The sequence below is a fragment of the Drosophila montana genome, unplaced genomic scaffold (genome assembly GCF_035044405.1).
Source record: "Drosophila montana isolate Dmon_TW-CO22-7 unplaced genomic scaffold, ASM3504440v1 contig_3240_1, whole genome shotgun sequence".
Taxonomy (NCBI): Eukaryota; Metazoa; Arthropoda; class Insecta; order Diptera; family Drosophilidae; genus Drosophila; species Drosophila montana.
In genome coordinates this window covers 869,469-891,311 of record NW_026998122.1, presented here as the reverse complement: position 1 = coordinate 891,311, position 21,843 = coordinate 869,469, and the positions used below count along the sequence as shown (strand labels likewise).

General features: G+C 41.7%; 1 protein-coding gene across 2 annotated transcripts in view; it reads right to left on the bottom strand.

Moving 5' to 3' along the window:
• Positions 1-240: 240 nt before the first annotated feature.
• The window catches only part of PVRAP (PVR adaptor protein), a 40,123-nt gene continuing 18,520 nt past the window's right edge, over positions 241-21,843 (bottom strand). Inside the window, exons 2-7 of one of the 2 annotated variants that reach the window (XM_064690195.1) lie at positions 12,065-12,120; positions 10,195-10,967; positions 9,786-9,888; positions 1,324-1,600; positions 884-1,257; positions 241-824 (exon numbers count right to left, since the gene is read on the bottom strand). In XM_064690195.1, coding sequence (XP_064546265.1) covers positions 621-824; positions 884-1,257; positions 1,324-1,600; positions 9,786-9,888; positions 10,195-10,766 — 1,530 coding nt within the window. In that variant the 5' untranslated portion in view covers positions 10,767-10,967; positions 12,065-12,120 and the 3' untranslated portion in view covers positions 241-620. The remainder of the gene's footprint in view (positions 825-883; positions 1,258-1,323; positions 1,601-9,785; positions 9,889-10,194; positions 10,968-12,064; positions 12,121-21,843) is intronic. The other variant, XM_064690196.1, reaches the window with a different exon arrangement.

Here is a 21,843-nt window from a genome sequence, read left to right as displayed (position 1 = left end):
TAGCCAAATCCCGTCTTCTTAGGTTTTACCTATGCGTTGATCACCAATCTGTCATTCAGTTGCTTAATCAGTCCGTCAGTCAATCAGTCAGTTAGTTAGTCAGTCAGTCAGTCTGTCAGTCCGTCAGTCAATCAGTCAATCAGTCAGTCCATCAATTAGTCAGCTAGTGACCCAGTTAGTCACCCAGTCAGCTAATCAGTCCGTCAATCAGTCAGAACAAATCATTTTAAAATGTATATGTATAGAAGTGGAGGGTGGGAAACTAGAATAGATAGCGTCTTTCTCAATTTCACTCTGCCTAGCCTTTTCCATTTTCTTTCCATATTCCTTTTCCATATTGCAGAAAAAAGCAAACTAAACTAGAATTATTTTCACCATTTATCAGCTAGGCGTTTCATTTGCAGTTATTCGTGTTGAGTAGTGTATTTAATGTGTGTGTATGAGTGTGTGTGTGTGTGTGCTTTGTGTCCTTTTTCTTTTCATAGAGTATCACATTTTTGGTATAGAATATTTTTAGGCAAAATTATTTTGCTTTTCATGCTTACTTAAATGCAATCTTGTGCTAGAATTGTATTAGTATGAGATCCGAGTTCCGTATAGACTTGAGTATAACTCTCTGGCTACTGTTCCGTTTCGAGATTCTTGGCGCGCAGATACTTGAGCAGCATCTGCAGCGAATCGTAGGTATCAAAGTCGTCCAGATTGCGGCGCGATGAGGACATATTTGTGGGCCTGGGCATGGCCAGCGGCACGGGCAGCAGTTCCGGCATTACGGAATGGTGGGTTATCAGCGCCTTCAGGCTGGAGAACTCCTTGCGAAAGCCCTAAACAACGGCCGAGCATGGGCAAAACTAATCGCAACCAATGTCAAACAGCTACTTACCTTAATCTTGTAGCCTCGTGGCGAGCGCAGTATTATATAGTTGGCTATCTTGGGTCCTGGCGGCGAGGGTACGCGCAATGTCAGCGCATAGCAGCCGGGCTTGGAGCTGCTCTTGCGTACCAGAAATGCGCCGGGACTCTTGCTCTGCAGCACCTCGATGGCGATGTCACGCGAGATGCCCGCCTGATACCAGCAGGCATCCTTCAGCTCCGTATCCGACTCCTCCTCCACATCCTGCTCGTGGCTGTGTGTGTTCGCCAAGCTGCTGCTGCGCTGATTCGCTGCCAGAGTCGCCGCTGCGGCTGCTGCTGCTGCTGCGGCTGCTGCATTGTTAACACGCAGGCGATTGGCAAAGATCTTGGGACTGGAGTTGGCTGTAAATGAAATGCTTGCAATTGCAATTTGATCTTCCGTTTTGGAGCGCTCTCTGCGAAACCTACCGCTGCTGGTCTCGCGCAGATAGCGCTTCTTCAGATTGAACTCGCTGTTGTCGTTCAGGTTGACATTGTCCAGCATGGGTATGGCTGTCAGGGATTGGCGGCAAGAGTCTCCGAATTTGCTATCGATGTACGAGTCCTCATTGATGTAACCGTTCGAGTAGATGGGCTGGCTGTTCTCGCCTTTCAGCAATGCAGCTGCACTCAGCGGGGTGACATTTGCCACCAGCGGGCGTGACTCCTCGTTGTGGCGCAGCAGACCCATGGTCAGGCGCTTAACCTGAAAATAAAGCCGTAGCCGTTGCATTAAAGGATCTGTGTACAAAGGCAGAGCGCGTTCAAGTGGCAACAAAATTAACTACAATTTAAACACCTTGTAAGCTGGGTTACAAGGCGGGCGTGGGCGTGCCGCAGACAAGCGAAAAAAAAGCAAAAAAAAGGAGGAAGAAAAGCGCAAGAATTTATTACCAAAAACCGCAACTAGACAAAAAGTTTTGCGCCTGCACTTAAACAGGAAGCGGATGCTTGGACTAGGAATTACCAGAGAGAAGTGCGCCCAAAGAAAAGGGCTGGCCATAAAAGGCTGCCGCATAAATTGAAGGCCGACCAGGAGCAGGAGGAGGAGGAGGTCGCAGTCGCAGTCACAGACGCCGACTCGCATTGCACGCGACGGACGCTAAAAATGTTGCAAGGCATCGGATGCGGCGGATGCGGAAGTGGCGTGCTAAGCGGAAATGTGCCGCAGGACTAACAGTAGTACAACTGCAAAAAAAAAACTATGTGGGCATAAAGGAAACTGAGAACAGGCGGCGATAATTCAGCTGCACTTGTGCGCGCATGTTGAGATCATGTTCGCCACGCCTGCCTTTCCATACACTGCCAGAGAGGGTATGCACACATTGTCACGAAGTGTGCGACGCATTGCAGAAAGCAGCGCTGAGGCTATAAGCCACTTATATTGTCTTGGTCAGCATAGAGAGTTGTGTTGATGTAGACAATTCAGTCCTTTTCCAAGCAAGTCTCTTATTTTTCGGGCTATATATATATATAGAACTTGGCATAAATCCGTTTTTTGGCTCAAGCCGAAGTCGGTTGGATCGTGTCACTATATCATATAGTTGCTGCCATGTCAACGATTGGCCGAAGATAAAGTTCTTGTATGAATAACTTTTTTTCGTTTTTAAAGATGTCTTGACCAAACTAGGCATTTGTTAGATTAAATATGCTCTCTATATATCTTATCCATATCGGGCTACTCTATCATATAGTTGCCATAGGAAGGGTTTGCTAAAAATAAGCTCTCGACCATACTAGACATCTGTTATATATAATATGCTCCCTACATATTTTACCAAAATCGGGCTACTATATCTTATAGTTGTCATACGACAATTTCTGATATGAAAAATCGCATTTACCTGCTTATAGCAAAGTCCTTATCAATTCGCTAAATCTTTTTATCTATCGATACAAATTAAATGTACGAAATACTTTTTTTCACAAAATATCTTAACCAAACAGCCTTTAAGAGCGCAGAGTTCCATATCATATAATTTCCAAGGAAACTTTAAAGTGAGATTTTCTATGGAAACTTTGTGTTGTGCTCATGTATAAAAATGTCAGGCATATTTAATAAATATATGTATATTATATAGTCTTTATCTGATAGGGTATTTAGTCTTTGGCACGCCAAAAAATGTTTTTCCTGCTATTTTTCTTTTTCGTTTATTTTTATTTCCCTTTTTTGGGGTCAGTGGCTTTGAAAAGTCTGTCTGGCTGTTCACAATGGCTGCGTCTGAAAGTAGACTACAGCTGTGTGCGCTTCGTGTCCGTGTATGCGTGTGTTTGTGTGTTTGTGTGTGTGTGTGTGTGGCATAATTTAAGGCGACATTGACAATGAGACGCGGCGGCGGCGGTGCAGCTTTCATTTGGCGGTTGCCTTTACCTGGCAAGCCTGACAGCAATTGTTTGCTCATTGCTGCATAATTTAACAGGCGCGAGCGCTGCATACTTTTAGGCTGCTTAAGCAAACATTCTTTGCATATTTCACGGCGCATTGCACACTGATTTCACACAGTGCGAAGCTCATTTTTACACAATTTACACGGCACCACACACACACACACACTTGGCTATGTAAACAGCATCAAAAAGCTTAGCTGAACATGTTTGCTGCAGCTTTTATAGATTTATTTTTTTGCAGACATTTCTGAGCTCGTATGGAAATATGAATTCTATGTAAATAATGCTATTTATGCGATCAATGCTAATCCCAAAACATAAAGAGATAACAAAACGTAAATCTGTTCAATAGGATAATATCCTGTACCCATTTGTCTGCCTTTAGATTTTATATGCAAACATGTTGCGGCGTTTTCTGATATTTTGGAAAACTTAGGATCTTCGTATGATATTATTATACTTAACGATAGAAAATCATGGAATTTTATTCTTGCCAGCCAAAAATGCCCGCCAACTTTAATTTAAGACAAACTTTCGACAAGCAAATGAAGGACAAATCAAAAATTTTAGTCTACTTTGCGGTACTGTACCCATTGATAATGCATGAGAAAAGGGTATATTAAAGTTGTGTTACCATTAAAATGGGCAAAAAATGGTGTGTTAAAGTTGTACAAATGTATATAAATTGCAGCCAATTCATAAAGTTAATGTATTCTTGATCAACATCAGCAGAGAAGGCGAACTAACTATGTCCCTCTCTCTGTCTGCCTCTCTGTCCGTGTCTCTGTCTGTCTGTCTGTCTGTCTGGCATGAAGACTCAGAGATCTTAAAAGCTAAAGACTTCATATTTGAGATTCAATTCTGTTGGTCAAATCATGTTTGCTTCCAGTATGCGGTTGCTCTTACTGTCCTTTTCCGAAATCGATAAATATCGATTTTCAGCACAAGTTTTTGGGTTAAAAGTATAAAAAGTAGGCAAGTATTTTTAAAGATACGATATTTACAGGGTAACTGCAAGTCGAGCAGCTGGGTATATTTTACTACTTCTTTTTTGGTTAGCTCGGAATTCGTTTTTTTGAGATATTTGTGTATTACTTTTTGTGTACTGCTGTGCTTCTGCTCATTTACTTATGGCTTGTCTTTGATATGTTTCCTGGCAAGTTTCAAATTGAATTTGATTTCAATTTCATAAGGTTTTTTCCCCATTTTACATTTGCTGCTGTTGCCATAAAGCAAGTGTGTGACAGACTAATTGGAACGCTGGCTTAATGAACTGGCAGTCGGGACATTGGCGGCAGCTGTTGCCTGGCAGCGAGCTGCCCAAATAGGTGGCACGTGCACTGTGCTGCATGTGGCCTGGCCGTGCAGCATTTTCCATTCGAGCATTTATGCAAATTTAATAAACTGTTTGCTTGGGGGTCAGCGGCGGGCTGCTTGAGGGGCACAGCCCCACAAAATTGGTAAAAGTCAGCCACGTTTAAATCAGGCAACAGATTGAGGGCTGGCGGCTGTGTGGCCTTTGTGGGCATGTCTGGGCGTGTGTGTGTATGTGTATGAGCGGGCCACAAAATATTATTTATGGCAGTTGAGCCAAAAATATTATTTGGCCCTCCGTGCATGATACCAGCAGAAGTAGGCGTGTCGTGCCCCGGCCACATGTGGCTGTCTGTCGACTGCTGTCGCTCAATGTCAGCCAGGAAATGGAGGCTGGCGCAACGATATATTTGGCCTGGGCGTTCTCTCTCTGGAGTTGTCCTGTTGCAGTTGCTAAACAAACATTTAGCGGCAACGAGTCAACAGCATCGATGCATCAACGCCAGCAGCAGCAGCAGAGGGTAACACGGGATCAGAGCCAGCAGCAGACAGCGCGTCATTTCCGGCTATAGAGAGAGTATGCGTGTGTGTGTGTGTGTGTGTGCCTCTTGTTATGCGGGTGAAGTGCATAATGTGTCCCATCGCATTTGTCTTTGGTCGCATGTGCAGCTTGCTGCTGCTGCCTGCTGCTTTATTTTGCTTATCTGAAATTGAATCAGGCAGCCAAGCAGACGACGACGACGGCAACTTTGCCGACGGGCACAATTAGGGTAGCCGCTGCTGCCACGCCTCCTTTCCCCTAGCAGCCCCTATCAACTGAGCGCGCCAAAAATTAATTTGCTTATCGCGCTGCAGCCGCCACCCTGCCACAAAATGATGTTATTGACAGCGCCAGCCGAGTCGGAGGCATATTGAAAAACTATGTAATGCCAGAAGGCAACAGCCATAGCAAAAACGGTTGCCACGTGGCGTATGCGTGTTATGTTTTTAACGAAATTGATTTATTGACAAAACATCAGGCAGCTAACAGCAAGCATCGACTGCACAATACTCTGTTTACAGTCGGCAATGACTCTGGCTGCAAACTGGAATCGAATGAGCTCGGAATCAACATTTAATTTAACGTTAAACTGAAGCGTAAGCCAAGCCAGTTGCCAAAAAAAAAAAAACGAGCCAATTCTGAGCTAAATCATAATTGTTTCTATAAATAAGAAACTTTTGAGTAAGAGCCAGCCCCAGAACTTAAACAAGTTGGGCCCAAATCGAAGCTCATCGTTCATCTCTATTATTTATCAAAAATTAAATTGCTTCATAGTTAGTTTTAAATAGAAGACGATCCATGCAAAACCTGGTGTTATGGATGTGGAAAAGGAATTCACAAGACGAAAAGACAAGCAGTTGGTTTAAGGCATAAAAACAGCCACCAACAAATATTTATTGGGTTTCCAGCCTTGGTTACAACAACAGTTAGAAAAGAGGCTTGGTAACAGACTGGGCACTGGGTGATCCGGGTAGGTTTATCGTGCCCGCGGATAGGATTCAGTTAGTTTCCAGTCATTGTCTTGGAAAAAGAAACAACCAACACCATTCCCAGCGACTTACAAGAACTACAGGCATCATAAGGAACTAATAAGTCTCCGGACGACCTCAAGCATCAGGTCTTCAATAGAGTTGGGGACTCTTGATCTGGCTTTTAAGGACTTTTGGTTGGCTATAAAGGATTTTTTGTTAAATATAAAGTCAAGGCAATTTGTGGATAATGATTTTTGTCTCGTTCTGTTAAGGATTTCTAGCTGTCAAATGGGGTGAGTAGCTCAAAAGCTGTCAACAATCAACTCGAGTTGCCCGCAACAAGTAAAAACAAAATTCTTAATACTCTATCAAACACAGATAGACACATGTATAAATCCTGAGCTTAAACTCTAGATTTGTCAGCCAGAGGGACCTGGCACACAACCAATATACCCGCTTTCACTCTGTGAACTGCGCGTAAAACAACCAATATGAAAAATGCCAAAGTTGAACCCTTTTTTTCGACATATGTGTGTGCTGTATATATTTGTTCTTCTTGTTTTTAGGTTTTTTCTTTCTGGTTCATGTCCTTGAGGCAAGCATTTTGGTATTTACATTCGGGGAATGCTGAAAATATTTATGGCTTGCCATTAGAGCCAACTGATTGGTTTTCGCTTTCGATTTTAACCATGCTGCAGAATTTCAATTTTTTTTCGGCAATTGCTTCAAGTGTGACAGGAGAATTGAGTTTGGCTGTCGACTGTTGATTTTGGCTGCACTTTTGCTCCATTTAAGGGCCATTAGCTCAAAATGTAATCATCATAATGCGCGCCAGTAGCAATCGGGCCATAAATAAGACAAACACATTACGCATACGCCCCGTGCACGGAGCACATATAGCACACATGAGCACACGATTCTCTAAGAGTCTCTCTGTCTGTCTGTCTGTCTGTCTCTCTCGCCGACTTTCTCATATGAATAAACTCTCACGTACTTATCGCATAGACTATGCTCGACTGCGCACAGCTGCCTCTCTATGTGTGGCCTGTCTCGGTATGAATATTTAAGGCGCAAAATTTATGAAAACAACGTGCCTCAACTCAAAGTCGAAGACGGGGCATCAGCATCAGCATCCAACTGAAGGCCAAAGTTGTGCAATGCTAAGTTTCTCCGCTCCTATACTAGCCCTGTTCCAAGGAAACACGTGACAGAAAAAACGAAATGACAAAACATTTGATAAACATTGCACATGTGAAACAGTTCAACGTTCTCCTCTCTCTCTCCAACTCTCTACAATTCTTTAGCTCTCCTTCTCTCTGTACATCTTATGACAATAGCCAAAAATACGCGTTGTAGGCGAACAATCACAAAGACCGCTTATCTTATAGCACAGCAAAGTTTGAATACCCTTTGAGAAGTTGTACTACAGAGCCTGCTCGACTAGACGTGTAATAATTTGAACAAATGCGCTTGAAGGGGGTTAATAGGGTAAATTGTTCTTCAATGCATATGTATCTGACCGGCAAAAGAAAGCATCTCTCACATTTTCATAATATCCATAAATATTGTTTTAAAGAGTAGGTTTATTAGACACACTAAACTTGGTATTTAGCTTTTCATATAATTCCCAATGTACCAAAAGATAGAGAAAAATGTACTTTTAAAAGGTAGAGAATTCCACCTTGGTATGTAGAAACTATTGTATGCCATATTGAGGCATTACAATTTTGGTAAAAATCGTACTATAAGCACCAAAGTTAATCAAGGAATCCCTTTTCCACAGATTATGTGGGAAAGAAGCACAGCCGCTGCATAAGAATTGTAAGCTATTGATTAATGGCTTGTATTATCTGTAGATCTGGCATAGCACTTAAAATATGTGAAAAATCAGAAACATAAATCTCATATAGAAAACAAAGTTTTAAGGGTTTCCCCATTTAAATTTGTAGCCATAAATTGGCTATTAGATGAGTTTGTAGGGCGTCAAGAAAAAAATCAAAATAATAAAATTATTTAACATTTCATAATTAATCATTTTTTTTAATTGTATAGTTTTATAATAATTGTAATATTCCAACCTTGCATATTGTCAGCTTTCATTTAGCTGGAAATACGCATTGTCCTACCGTTGCATAGTTGACATAAAAACTGTCATACCCTACCCATTTCTTAAGTGCACATAAATGCCAGCAAATGGTCTGTAAGTCTGCCAGGGAATGGGACAGTTCAGGTTAGGGGCTGCTTCAAAAGTTACCCAACTTTTTTTATACTTTTCCCACACTCAAAAAAAGTTGATAGCGATTTGGGGCTAAAGGGCTGGGGCTGGCCGAAAGAAGCCAAAAGAAGCCAAGCCGTCAGGTTTAGCTGCGCTTAGCCAAAAGCTTTTGATGTTTTTTTTTTTGGTCGCACACTTTATTTTGCCAATAATTCATAGAAAGCGTCAAATGCAGCGGAATAGACAAAGCAAAAATAGGAAAACAAAACAACAACAACGAGAGAAAAATTCATAAATTTTGGAAATATTTGCGCACAAAATTGCGTATGACAAGAAACCAATAAATGGCCGCAGTTGACGGGGTTGAAAGCACCCTTATCAAAGTCAAAGAACAAACATATCAAATATGCAATGATTGAGGACTGTACGAGTGGAGGGTGGGGGAGGGGGGAGAGGGTGTTGTGGGGTTTGGGGTTGAATTTGAGTACTTCGATTGAAAACTTAAGACGATTTGGTAACCAAAAAAAGGACAAATATGCAAGTGAGCTCTAGGAGGGGATTACACGACTAGGAGATACCCGTTGTAAGCATTCGAACTATCTTTAATACATATGCACACATATAGTCAAAAACACACATGCACACACACACAAGCACGCACACTTCATGCAGTGGCTGCGCTTCTTCTTCCCCTTATCACACACTATATATATGAAATGTATTCTTCATTAACTTCGGTGCTTATGGTCCCCTCTTTATGAAATGTTCAGGGCTTTAATATTGCCTAGAATAGTGCGTACATACTAAAGCGCAAGAGTCTACCTTTTTAGTACCTTTTTCTATAAATCTTCTTATTTTAAGGAGTAGGAAAACGTTTCTAAGAATTGAAAAAAACGTATTATATGTAGACTATATCAGAGCCTACTTACAAAGCTTGCTGTATCTAGCTCTCATAATCTTCGAGTAAGGCTTTTAAATCGATATCTCACAATTGATTTTTTTCGGTAGAATGAAAATGAAAGGATATATCGAAAATCGATAGCTCATAACTGAGTTTGAACGATAGTATGAAAATAGAAGGACATATAAAAAAAAATATATATTTAGTATATATTTCTAATTTTTAGTCTCTATGTCTTGTAGTTGCCGAGATCGATGCGTCCAAACACATAGATCGACCCGCTGACAGATACGGCTTAAATGACTCAGCTCTTCGTTCTGATCTAGAATATATACACTTGTGATCGGAGATGCTTCGTTCTGCCTGTTACATGCATTTACACAAAACTATTATGCCCTCTTTGTATCTTCATTTACAAGGGATTCACAGGCTTGTTTGGCTTTTCTTGAGGTTTCTTTGGGGGTTAGTTGGGGTTACTAGGTGGTTATTTGAGCATGCTTGGGTATTCTTGCGGGCTCATAGGGCTGACAATGGGGCTTTATTTGGGCTGCTTTTACTCACCAGCGGCGGCTTGTCCGTGAGGCGCTTGCAATTGTTCAGCTCTGTGGGCGAGTTATCCTCATCGGAGCTGGGCGTTTGCGCCACCTTCTCGTTCTCATTGCAGCTATAGGGAGAGGCATATATCATTTCCAAATTCTGAGCTGGACTTTTTGTTAAATCAGTGTAGGGTGATTATTGTGGTGGTTAAGTGTGCGATGAGCATGATTAAGCTTAGAGGATGGGGATTTTTTAGGGCGCAGTTGCTGCTAAGGAAGCGCAAAGTTCACTCGAAGTAAAATTTAGTTACTAAATTTTTCAAAAATTGCCTTCAAATGTAGCTAAAAATTTAGCCTGATATAAAATATTTATTCAAGGCAACTTTTGTTAAATTTAGAGCCACAATTTTTGTTGAGTGTAGCTAATTACTTACTTGAGATTCGCCTGGGTGAATAGATGCAATGGTCGCCGCCTGCCCAGGCTGGCTGGCGATGGGGGCGTGGCTGTGCTCAATGTCGATCTGCCACGCGTTGCGCTCAGGTAGTGGTAAGAGGATCGCGAGCTGTTGTTCACCTGCCGGGCCTGGCTGTGGGGTGGCTGCTGCTGCTGCGATTGCGACTGCTGTTGCTGCTGCTGCTGGCGACTGTTGCAGGAGGAGGAGCGGAAACGAGCGCCTGTTATGACCGCTGCCAGATTGGCGGCAATGCGATTATCGAACCGATTAAAGTATGAGCTCTGGGGGCTGTTATTCGAATTCAAATGCGAACTCGTTATCGAATGCGAGCTCGAATTCGAATTGGAGTTGTTTTGGTTGTCGGCGGTGGGCGATGAATTGTTGCTGCTGCTGGCGCTGCCGTTTCTGTTGCTGCCGTTGCTTTTGCTGCTGGCAATTGTTGCCGCAGCGTCGGCTGCTGATGCTGCTGCTGCTGCTGTGGCCGCTGTCAGGCAGCTCTTCTCATAATCCAAATTATTGTTGGTTATCATTGCGCCGTCGCTTTTGGGCATTAACTTTTGCAGTGTTTTTGAATTATGTGCGCATATAAAAGCGCTGCGGGCGGCTTTTGTCGCGCTGCGTGTGATCCCAGTCCGGACAGCACACCCCCGCACACGTACGAGTAGGGGGGAGGGGGGGAGCTGCTGCGGGCTTTATTAAATTCTGTACAGTGGGGGCCACTAACCGCAGGGGTCGCGCGCTACTTCAGCAAACTGCAGGCGACGAGAAGGAGCAGGAGCAGGAGGAGAAGGAGGATGAGGACCCGGTCGAGGACAACCAGACGCAGATTTAAACACAGAATTAATTCAAGCGGAAATTGGCAACGAAAAGCAAAAAAAAAGAAAATGAAAATCGAAAGCGTGAAGCATAAACAAAAATGGGATCGCAGGGCGTAGGGGGCGGGGCAGATGGTTGCATAAAACCGGCAAATAGAAAGCGAAAATGAAAACGCATATGAAAATATTTGGATGGGAGCGCAGGGGTTGGGGGGTTTGGGCAGCCACAAAAATGCACATAAATACAAGCGACAACAATTGGCAGGGGGGGGGGGGGAGGTGGCGAGAGGGTAGGGGTAGGGGTTGGGCATGGCCACAGGGGTTGTTAGCGATTTGGTTGGTCAGGGGTCGCGGCAATATGACGTCACAAAGCGCATAAATAGCAGGATTTTGCAGGATGTTCATGGCGATGATGATGATTATGTTGATGATGATGTTGATGATGATGATGATGGTGATTATTGTTGTTTGTTTGTTGTTGTTAATATGATTTTGTGGGTGGTTGTTTATAGCGGGCAGCACAGTATTTTTTGGGTATTTTTATATTAGTATTTTTTTTTATTGTTTTAGTTGTTTGCCAATTTCACAGTTGAATATTTTCGCCAATTAGTTGCCAATTTTTGAATGCCGTTTGTTGTGTGTGTTTTTTTTTTTTTAGTTTGCCAATTTCATTTTCAATTTTAGTTGAATTTTAATTGTGTGCAGGTCCGAATTTCATGTAAATAAAAAGTAAAGCAAAGAGAGAGGGGGAGAGTTAAGTGTTGTTGTTTTTATTTTACACATGTAATTTGGGTTGTATTTTTGTTGTAAGCTTTTATTTATTTAATTCGATTTAGTGTTTTTAATGAAAACGAATCAAATACGCAAAAGCATTTGCCTTCGGGCAGTTGGTTTCACAATTTCGTAGCATACTTTTTGGGGCCAGCAGCTTATGAAAGTGAAATGCAAAGCGCTAACAAAGGCAGCCATTTGTAGCATAGTTGGGTGTGTGTGTGTGAGTGTGTGTGTGTGTGTGTGTTCATTTGCATACTCACGTTGCTTCGACGGCAACCAAACTTTTCATTGAGCAGTCAGTGGGCCACGTTTGCAGCTGCAATAAAACAGAGCGGAAAAAATGTGTTAAAAGCTTTATAAAAATTTAATTAAAATTGACTTTAAAGCAAGGCAAGTCTGCATGTGTGTGTGTGAGTGAGTGTGTGTGAGAGTGTGTGTGAGTGTGTGGCAATCATTAGATGCCCATAGTCAACACCTCATTAGGCGTCTAATCAAGCGTGCGCCTGGGCAAGAAATAACAACCAGTTCAGCTCAGCAGACAGAGCAGCCATTGCCACAGATTAAAACGGCAGCCGCAGGACTAGCACAGGACTGGCAGGACTAAAGCAAAACCAAAGCAAATCTTGGGGCACAAGGAACACACGGAATCGGGTGCACTCGTGCGACGAAGTAAACAACAAGTCGCAGCCGGCTGCCGAGCCAAAAGGACGCAAATAAAACGCACAGATTAAAGGATGCCCGGGTGAAATGTCTTCTTAATTACAACGCAATGAACAGAGCAACAGAAAGAGAGAGAGAGAGAAAGAGAGGAGGAGAGGGAGAGAGAGGAAGGGAGGCTCGGTGGGGGGTTTGACTGCAGCAACGTAATTGAGAAGTCGATTGGATCTGGGGATTGGGGCGGCCAACGTCTCAGCATGGACCGCAGCGCCATGTTGGTAGCGCACTTTAAGCGGAAGTAATTTAATTAATTACAAATGAAACGGAAACACGGCACAGCAAACGAAGCATGTGTCTGCCCGTGTGTGTGTGTGTGTGTGTGTGCATATAGCATATCAAATTGAGGCATAATTTGGCCCATGCCACGACTTTGGCTACGCACTTGAAGCGCTGTCTAAGCGCTTTTCTAAACAACAACAACAAAAAAAACAACAAAAAATGCGTCCCGACAGCGCAATTAAAATTTTTCTATGCCCGCACCGCAAACTATTGGGAGAGTGTATATACGCACACACACACACACATTTACACACACACATAGACGGGCGCATTAAGCACAGCTCATTTGCATTGCGGTTTTAATTGCCAGGGCAACCCCGAAAGCGGGTCGAAGCGGGCAAAGTGCGCTGGCCACAGCCACAGAGCGCTCGGCTGGCTCTGCCCGGCTTACAAGGATAATGAAAACAATTTAACGACTCTCTCGACGATTCACTGGCACTGGCTTGTTTGCCTGGCTGCCTGACTGCCTGCCTGCTACTGGCCAAATTCTGGCCGCTGCATGTTGAGCGCTTTAACAAATAGAGAAACCTTTTTCCATTTGCCAGTTTTGCTTGCCTTTTTCCATTTTTTTCGTTGTTGTATACCCTGTAATCATTGTAAATGGGTAAAAGGGGTACTCTATATAGGTTTGTGCGTTTCTAAATAAGAGGTAAAAAACTTCCTCTTGCGACTGCCTATACATATTCTGATAAAAGTCGTCGAGCTGAGGAGATCTAGTTTGTCTATTGTGATATATTTTCATGATATCGATAAATGTCGATTATAAGACAACGTTTCTTAAGCAAATCTCGAAGATTATAAGAGCTACACACACCAAATTTGGTATGTAGGTTCTCTTAGGGTATGCACAGATCCAGAGTATATCATATTTTAAATACCCCCTTCCATCCTTGTAAAAATTAAAAAGAAGCGAAATGCTTGATATAGAACTTTGGGGTTTTGGATGCGCGAGCTTTTGGTTGTCATTTGCAAAGCCTAAAAATTTCATAAAGATTGTAAAATAAACAGCTTAGTTATCTAGGAATGCATTTTCCATAGACTGGGCCCGAGGAAAGAGGAAGAAACACCGCCGCTACATAAAGTATGTAGTTAGCGGATTGTTTGTCTGTGTGTGTGTGTGTGTGTATGTGTATGTGTGCATTTTTGTATACATATGTCTAGAAGCAAGCTAGAATATTTGTATGGGCAGCTCGCCTCTCTTTACAGGGTATCTCTTGGCAGCATACTCTCAACAAGAGCACTTTTACTTTTGGTTTTTATTTTGCGTCCAGTTTTGCGTGTCTGCGCAAAATATTTGCAGATATTTTTGACATTTTAATGAAAATATTTTGCGTAACATTTTGTGAGCAGAGGCAAAAGGCAGGCAAAAGGCGCGCAAATGTTGATGAATTCCGCTTCGGGTTGGATCCTTTCGTTGGCTTAATATTATTTTAACGAAGTGGATTTGCCAGGACAACGGCAGCAGCAGCAGCAGCAACCGGCAGGATTTTTAAGCTCCTGTGATGGCCAGTAATTAAATGCTTGACATGCCTTTGGGTATGAGTCGCTGGCTGAAGTGGATTAGCGCCGACAGAAGAGCGGATTGTGCTGGGGTTTGGGTTAAATTAACGCTGATGTTGGCATTATAATTATGGCATGTAGTTAAGTCGATTCCTGGCCAGTGCCAAAAGCTGTACGTGACAGGTTGATAAGTTAAGAGCGAGCAGAGAAGAAGACGAACAAGCGAAAAATCAAAATGTTAACAATTAAATTTAACTGGCATTATGAGCGATAAAAAAAGGAAGGAAAGGATGGAAAACGGGCAACACCTCCAAGGGTTATAGCATCTAGAAATTCCAGAAATATTGGACGAGTAATTGTGGCAGTTGCTTTGAAGACTTTTAATTAAGAGACGCAGATAAATGCAAAGTTGGTTTTTATTTCTGCTTTGAGCTGAGTCGACCTCAACGGTTTATATATTCCAAGCTCAACCTTTATTTAAGGAAATTATGTTTAGGTATGGTTCATGGCAAAAAATAGATGAGAGTCCCAGTTTCCAAATGGTTCTCTATTTCAATATTCATTTTATTTAATTCAGCATGTGTTTATATCGAATTCCATCCTTTACACTCCTCAACAGGTTGTGCTGTGTGCAACCCAAAGCCTTTCGCTTTTTACAAAACTTTTGTTAAGGAAATGCCTGCTCTTTGCAGATATCATTTATAGCTTTGTATACACATCTCATAAATTCGACAATTATTTGCCAAGCACGCATAATTCTCAGCCCAACAAGAGCTCATTAAATACAAAATATGCTCGTTTGGCTAACGGAGTGAACGATGGCAGCAACATTTTGTAATAAAATCAACAGCCTAAACAAAAACATTAACAAAAAGTAAACAGTCGCTTGTTGTGCCAGATAAAGTAAACAGCCGAAGGGGGCTGATGTGTGTGGGCGGGGCATGGTTGATGTTCTTTTTTTTTGTTGCCAGCCAAATTAAAACAAATCAAAATCACATGAGCATTTTCAAGTGATTGCCGCGGCCGCGACTGAAACTTGCTGCGAAGCCTGTTTTGGCGGGCAAACATAAACAAGCAATTTAACAGGCACTCACACACACTCCCACACTCGCACACACACACGCACAGCCACAGCGATAAAAAGGCTGCGGCGGCGGCAGATCCTTGAACAGGCGTCAGGCAGTTGGCAAACAAACGAAGCGTTCAAGCGCAAAAAGCCAGCGCTGAAAAAAAGGAGCAGAGAAAAGCGGGAAAAAAGCAAGAAAAGCGTGCAGGCGAAAAGCAACAACAAAAACGTTTTATGTGCCAAAGCACATGTGTGTGCGAAGCTGAGTGTGTGTGTGTGTGTGCGAAATCTGCGGTGGCGCTGGTGTTCAGCTGTTCACACACACACACACACACACTCGCACACATGCTTTAAAGTATGCCGCAACTTTTTGTTAATGAAATTTTAATCAAGCCGAAACCGAGTCCAAAAAGAGTTTCACACACACAAATTTTTCATAGCATACTTTTTAGCGCCAGCTGAGCAAACTTTCAAGCCCTTTGTGTGCGTTAGTGTGTGTGTGTATCTAAGGCGCTCAAATAGCCAGCAGCTTCATTAGCAGCTGCCAACAACGCGGCGTATGCGTAATAATTTATTTACAATGCATTTCATTTATGCCAAGCATTAATCATACGCCAAGGACGATGCGACGGCGTCACGTAGCGAGCAGAGAGAGACAGGGAGAGGGAGAGAGTGTCAGAGAGAAAGAGAGAGATAAAGAGAGAGCGAGACAGAGAGAGAGAGAAAGAAAGAGCGAGTGAGAGAGCTGCATTTATTAACAATTTATGTCATAAATAAAATTGAAAAACATTCATTATGTCAATGGGAGGGAGGCAGCTGGAAAGGGCGCGGCAGCTGAAGACGTGAGTGCATGTTGATGAAGCCCGGCTATTTCATAAATTACAACGCAAGAGCTAAATATATAGAGAAAGGGAAAAAGCGAAATATACGCGACTGTGGGCGAGGCACATAAATCGCCATGCGCCCAAAATTAGGCAACAAATTTACATGCAAAACGAGCGCGACACGCAGCTAAATCACCAACAACAACAACGACAACAACGACAACGACAACAACGGAAACAAAGCGTCGCCAAAATGACAAACATTAAAAAAAGAACAGAATAAAAAGCAAAGGCTGGAATATATTAAGGAGCTGCCAGCACTTTCTGGGACAGGCTGACAAACCGAAAAAAAAAGACGTAAGACAGTGTTTAAGTTGAGAGATTCGTTGGGGAGATACCCTGTACTTATCGTAGCATGAATTGAAACTTTCTTGTCTTTGAATCTTGCACTAAAACACACACACACACAAGATCTTTTTGTTAGAGGGGACCGGACGAACGTATCGATTAATTGGAATGTTCTGGTATTGTGTAGACTATACGGGAGGCTACATACTCAATACTCAATACCAAGAAACAGGTATATCGATATCGATTTTCATCGATTTCATGAAAACGGAGATTGGTTTTGATTTTTATCGATACCGTGATAACGTCGCTTGCTATCGAATTTGATCGATATCTTTAAACGGAAGAAAGTATGGAAGCTTATCGATTTTGTAAAATCGGTACTTTATATCGATTTGTATCAATGTCCTACCGATTTCTATTTATTTCGCGATAACGGGACTCGATATCAATTTTGATCGAATACGAGAAAAAAGAACGGGAGAACTAACTTTAAAGCCTGTCTATTAAAGTCTCTAAGATCTAGGGATAAACGGACTATGAAACCAGTCGAATGTTGATGCTGATCGAGAACAAATATCAAATATCATATCAAATATTTCAGGTCGGGCATGCATTCTTATTCGTCAACAACAATATACCCAATTCTTAACAGCGTACAGGGTATAAAGAAACACTTTTGCTTTTACAAGCGCGTTTTCGACTGCGCCTTTTACTCAGTTATTTAACATATTTCTTGTTGTTGTAGTTACGCCTTTTGCTCGCAATCGTTGCCGCGCGGGCCATGGGCCGTGGCCCGTGGTCTGGAATGAATTATGTGCACTTCTCACGGCAAATAATTATTTTCGCTCAGTGGCAAACAGAACTGCCAACTGGCATGCGATTTTTAGGCCATTTCAGTAGCTGCAGTTGATTTTCGTTTTTGTTTTCAATGTTTTTCGAGCTCTTATCGCCGAGCCAACACTTCCTCCCACTTAATTTCTCACACCCCTGCCAGTCTGTAGTTCATTATGCGAACTTTTTTTTTTGTGCTTTGAAAATTGTTTGACTGCAGGGCAAAACGGCAACAAAAATGCCGGCACGTCGAAGCCAAGACGGAGGGTGATTCCGGTTGTTTTTTTTTTATTTTATTTCTTTCTTTCCACCCCCAGAAAAGGTGTCGAGCAAAATTACAAAAAATTGCGAGCTATTGCATGAAATGTTTTAAATATGCGCATTTGTTATGTTCCCAGCGCAAACATTAAGTGAAAGGCGGCAGAAAAAATGTGAAACAAAAGAATTTTAATAAGTTTTTCTTACTCGGTTTAATTATGCAAACGTTTGCCACGATTCTTGTTTGTCGATAATAAACAAAACAATTATTGCTCTGCATTAAGGAGTCAAAGCAGGCTTCAAATGTATATAAAACAAAGTCTTGACATAATAATTAAATTTTTGCTCTTCTGGCTGGAAACCTTACAATACTTGCCAGCAATAAAACGAAAAGGAATATCCAAGTCAATGAGAAAGCACGCTTAAGCCAAACCAAAATGATCTCAGTCAACAAAATGGGTTCAGTTTTGGTTTTGGCCAAGTTTGAAGATTAGTTGGGATATTTTATAGGGACTGGTCACCTAACAAGTCAAAATATATCACAATTTTGGCATTGTTTTTGATTTTTGGTTTTGATAATGTAGTCTTTTTATATTCTTGTAGAGCATATTATATAATAATTTCATGAAATATGTAACGCATAAAAGAATATATCCCTGACGGCATAAAGTATATATATATTCCAGGTTAGCATCAAAAGCCGAGTTGATATAGCCATGTCCGTTTGTCCGTCTGCCTGTTTCCGTGCGAACTAGACTCTCAGCTGTCGTCATAAAACTTTGCATTGGCCCAGCTTAAATTGTTCTGTACAGTACAGGCAGTACGGCCCGGACAACAATATCGTATAGCTGCCAAAGAAGGCTCTTGTAAGATAAACTTTTTTGTTAACCTAGATATCTAAACCAAACTCGGCATTTATTAATTTCACTATGCACCTCCTAAACATGCATAAGCTTGTTAACATCGGATCGCCATATCATATAGTAGGAAGGATCGGTCGAAAACTAGGTTCTTGTATGGCAAAATATTCTGTTGTCGAAGATATTCATCAAACTCAGCATTTGCCAGCTTCCCTCTACTCACATATTTGCAGAAGCCAAATGTCTAAAAAGGTATTAAAACTTTCTTTGTATGGCCAAAACTTGACCTTAGTCATCAAAGTTATGAAAGTTTGTAGGCTATGCAAGGTCTTGAATGTTGTTGCATATATGAAATTGTATGAATGAGAGCTTTACATGCAATTTGCATAGCAATCAAAACAATAAATAAACAACAGTGAGTATTGTCTTAAAGAAAACAACAAACAAGGTTGACAAACTGCAGCAGCTTTAATAAAATTTAAATATCTCACAAATTTTCGAGGAAAGTACAACAACAAGACAAGATATGTGTGTGTGTGTTTACGAAACATGCAAACTATTGATTAAAACTTGTGCAATTTTATGGCCCCATAAAATTTGTCTCAGCCAAAAATGGAGCAAAGGCAGCAGCAGCGCAGCAGGAAAGAGCTGACCGACAGGTCGCCCGGCGACTCAATAGAGAAGTCGGAGTTCTGGCCAGGCAAATTTAAGAAGACGTGGCACAAAGTAAAACTATTTTATATGCGACGACAGCAACAAAATAATGTGACTACCTTTTCTTGATGGAGCTGGGCTAGCTCGTGATCTAGCCGGGGTGCAGTGTCTGGGCACGCCGGCTGGCATTACCCCAAGCAATAAATGTTTAAAATCAATTGAAGCGTTTTGCTAAAGCCTCACACCCAAGCTCGAAGGGGACGACCAAGGGGAATGCGCACACATAAATCGAATGCACGAATAAGTAGATTCCTGGGCAGCTTAAGGCAGCGATTTGCTATGCCCAAAAATCGATAGGGGTTGCCCACAAAAAAAAAAAACAGAAGAATTGAGGAAAATGGGCAACGGAAAATGTCAACTAATTTTGAATGTCGAGCAACTGCAACGAGCTGACAAGAAAGCAGCAACAGCAGCGGGAGCCGAAGCATCGCCAGTCAGAGATGTTGCTCATACGCAGTGCGGGCCCACGGCGCAGCGGCTTGTCCCACATTCGGGCGGCTAGAAATCGGGGAGAAGCAATAAAACGCAATTCGGTCATAAAAATAGTCGAACGTCGAAACGAATAAGTGTAGAGAACATGGAACATGCCTGGCTCGGGCTAACAACTGCCCCTGGGCTGTCGTCCTGGGCCCGTCGTCTGGCGTCATGGCAAATTGCGAATTTTGCATATTGCCAGTAGCCAGTCAGTAGTTTCCCCTCGCCCCCCACCCCCCTCTCCCCTCTGCAGCACTTTTGGCTTGCTTTACTCAGTCTGTCGCTCCCTCTGGTGTTACCCACAAGCGACCCTCTTCCCGGGGCCATTAGTCATTTGGCCAGGCCAACGCTTTGGCGTGTCGCCACTTTGCAGGATGAATGACCCCGGCACAGTTGCTGCCCCTCCTCACACCTTTAGCACCGCCCCACCCCCCACATGTGCCGTCGACGACGACGACGACGACGACGACGATTTTCCGCAGCGGAAATTGCACACACGTCGCTGGCCAGCAACTATTTTCCATGGAAGACATTCATATCGGACTTTGCCAGTCTACCAATCGTCCAAACTAAAGCTTGTATTTAAAACGAACTAATCAAATCGGTTTTTGAGTATGTAACATAAGTAAGAATATTTAAATGTAATTAAATGTCTTTTTTATTATTAAAAATTGATGTCATTAAATGTTTGCTTTCCACTCGCAAATATTGATAAAAACTGACAGCTTTCCAATACATTCATATGAATAAATATGTGGAATCAAAGCATAAAGCCGACTTCACGACTGTAGAAAAGCAGGCTGAAGAAAGCAGGTTTAATGGAAAGTCAACGGATCGAGCTCCATATTGAAATATATACCTTTATTCTTTAATAAGAGACTCAGCTTGATATCTCGCAGACAATTAATATGTACACATATACACATATTATTTAAGCCCGTTGGTTCAAGTCTTGTTTGGTTAAATGAAAACTCATGCCCTTAATAATTTTCTGTTTTCTGGCTTAAAATAATTATTAATTTTAATGCCGCGGCGCATTAACAAATTGTGCACTCAGCCGAACTGTTTGCCTTGTAATTTATACAAAAAATATAAAAAACAAAAAAGAAAACAGTGCAAAGATAAATATTTTTATTAAAATTGTAACTGTTGCTGCTGTTTATTGTTGTTGTTGTTGTTGTTGCTGTTTTATGCATTTCACGTTTAATTGATTTTTGCATTCGAGTGCATCAAAGATTCATGCATGTGCAATTAATGACATTTGCGATATGCGAATTGTGCAGAGTGCAAACTGATATTTATGTATATGCATATTTCAGGTCAGAGATTTCTGATAAATTAACATTAATTATTGAAGCAAATTGAAGAACAATTGACAGAGCGTATTGTTGCATAGAGTTTTGCAACATTTGTATTAACTTTAATTAAGCTACAATTACATGGTTTGAGAAGAATATGCTGAGTAGTTATTGTTAATCTTTGATTATGGTTTTTCAGCTGGGAAACTAATGCACATTTTAAACTGAACTGTAAAAATATTTACTTTTATTTTGAAGATACTAAGCTTGATGGAAGCTGAATTCTTTCAAAAATAAAATTAGAAAATTAATATAAAATATAAAGGTATAGGTAGAGTTGAAAGTTATAAAGCTTAAAGTGAGGTGATAAATTATTAAGAAATCTATAATTGAAAGTATAAATTTGTTAACTATTTCATTCAAATTAGTTCGTAATTAATTCACGTGCACTGCGTCCTGCTGTGTCTTTCGTGCCACTCACTGGAAAATCAGCTTGATATCTCTTGGTCCAGTCAGTCCAGGCTAGTATCAAGAGTCTAACCCACAGCTGGGAAAAAATGAGTTCCGTCGATAGGACTCGAACTCGTAACAGATCAGACTACTTGTCCTCAACAGCCATGGCACCAATTGACCGTTAGCGAGATAAAAACGAATTTAAACAGCAACACATACACACAGTACAGAATACAATACATTCGCAATCGCAGTGCTGGTAATAGAATTCGAAGAAGACGCGCATGAATGTGTGTGTGTGTGTGTACATGTATACAGAAATTCTTGCAATTTGTGCTTGCTGTCCCAAACTCGTGGCCAGCCAAAACATGGTTTCTTTAATAACTTCTATGTTTCTTAACCGATCTTGATAAA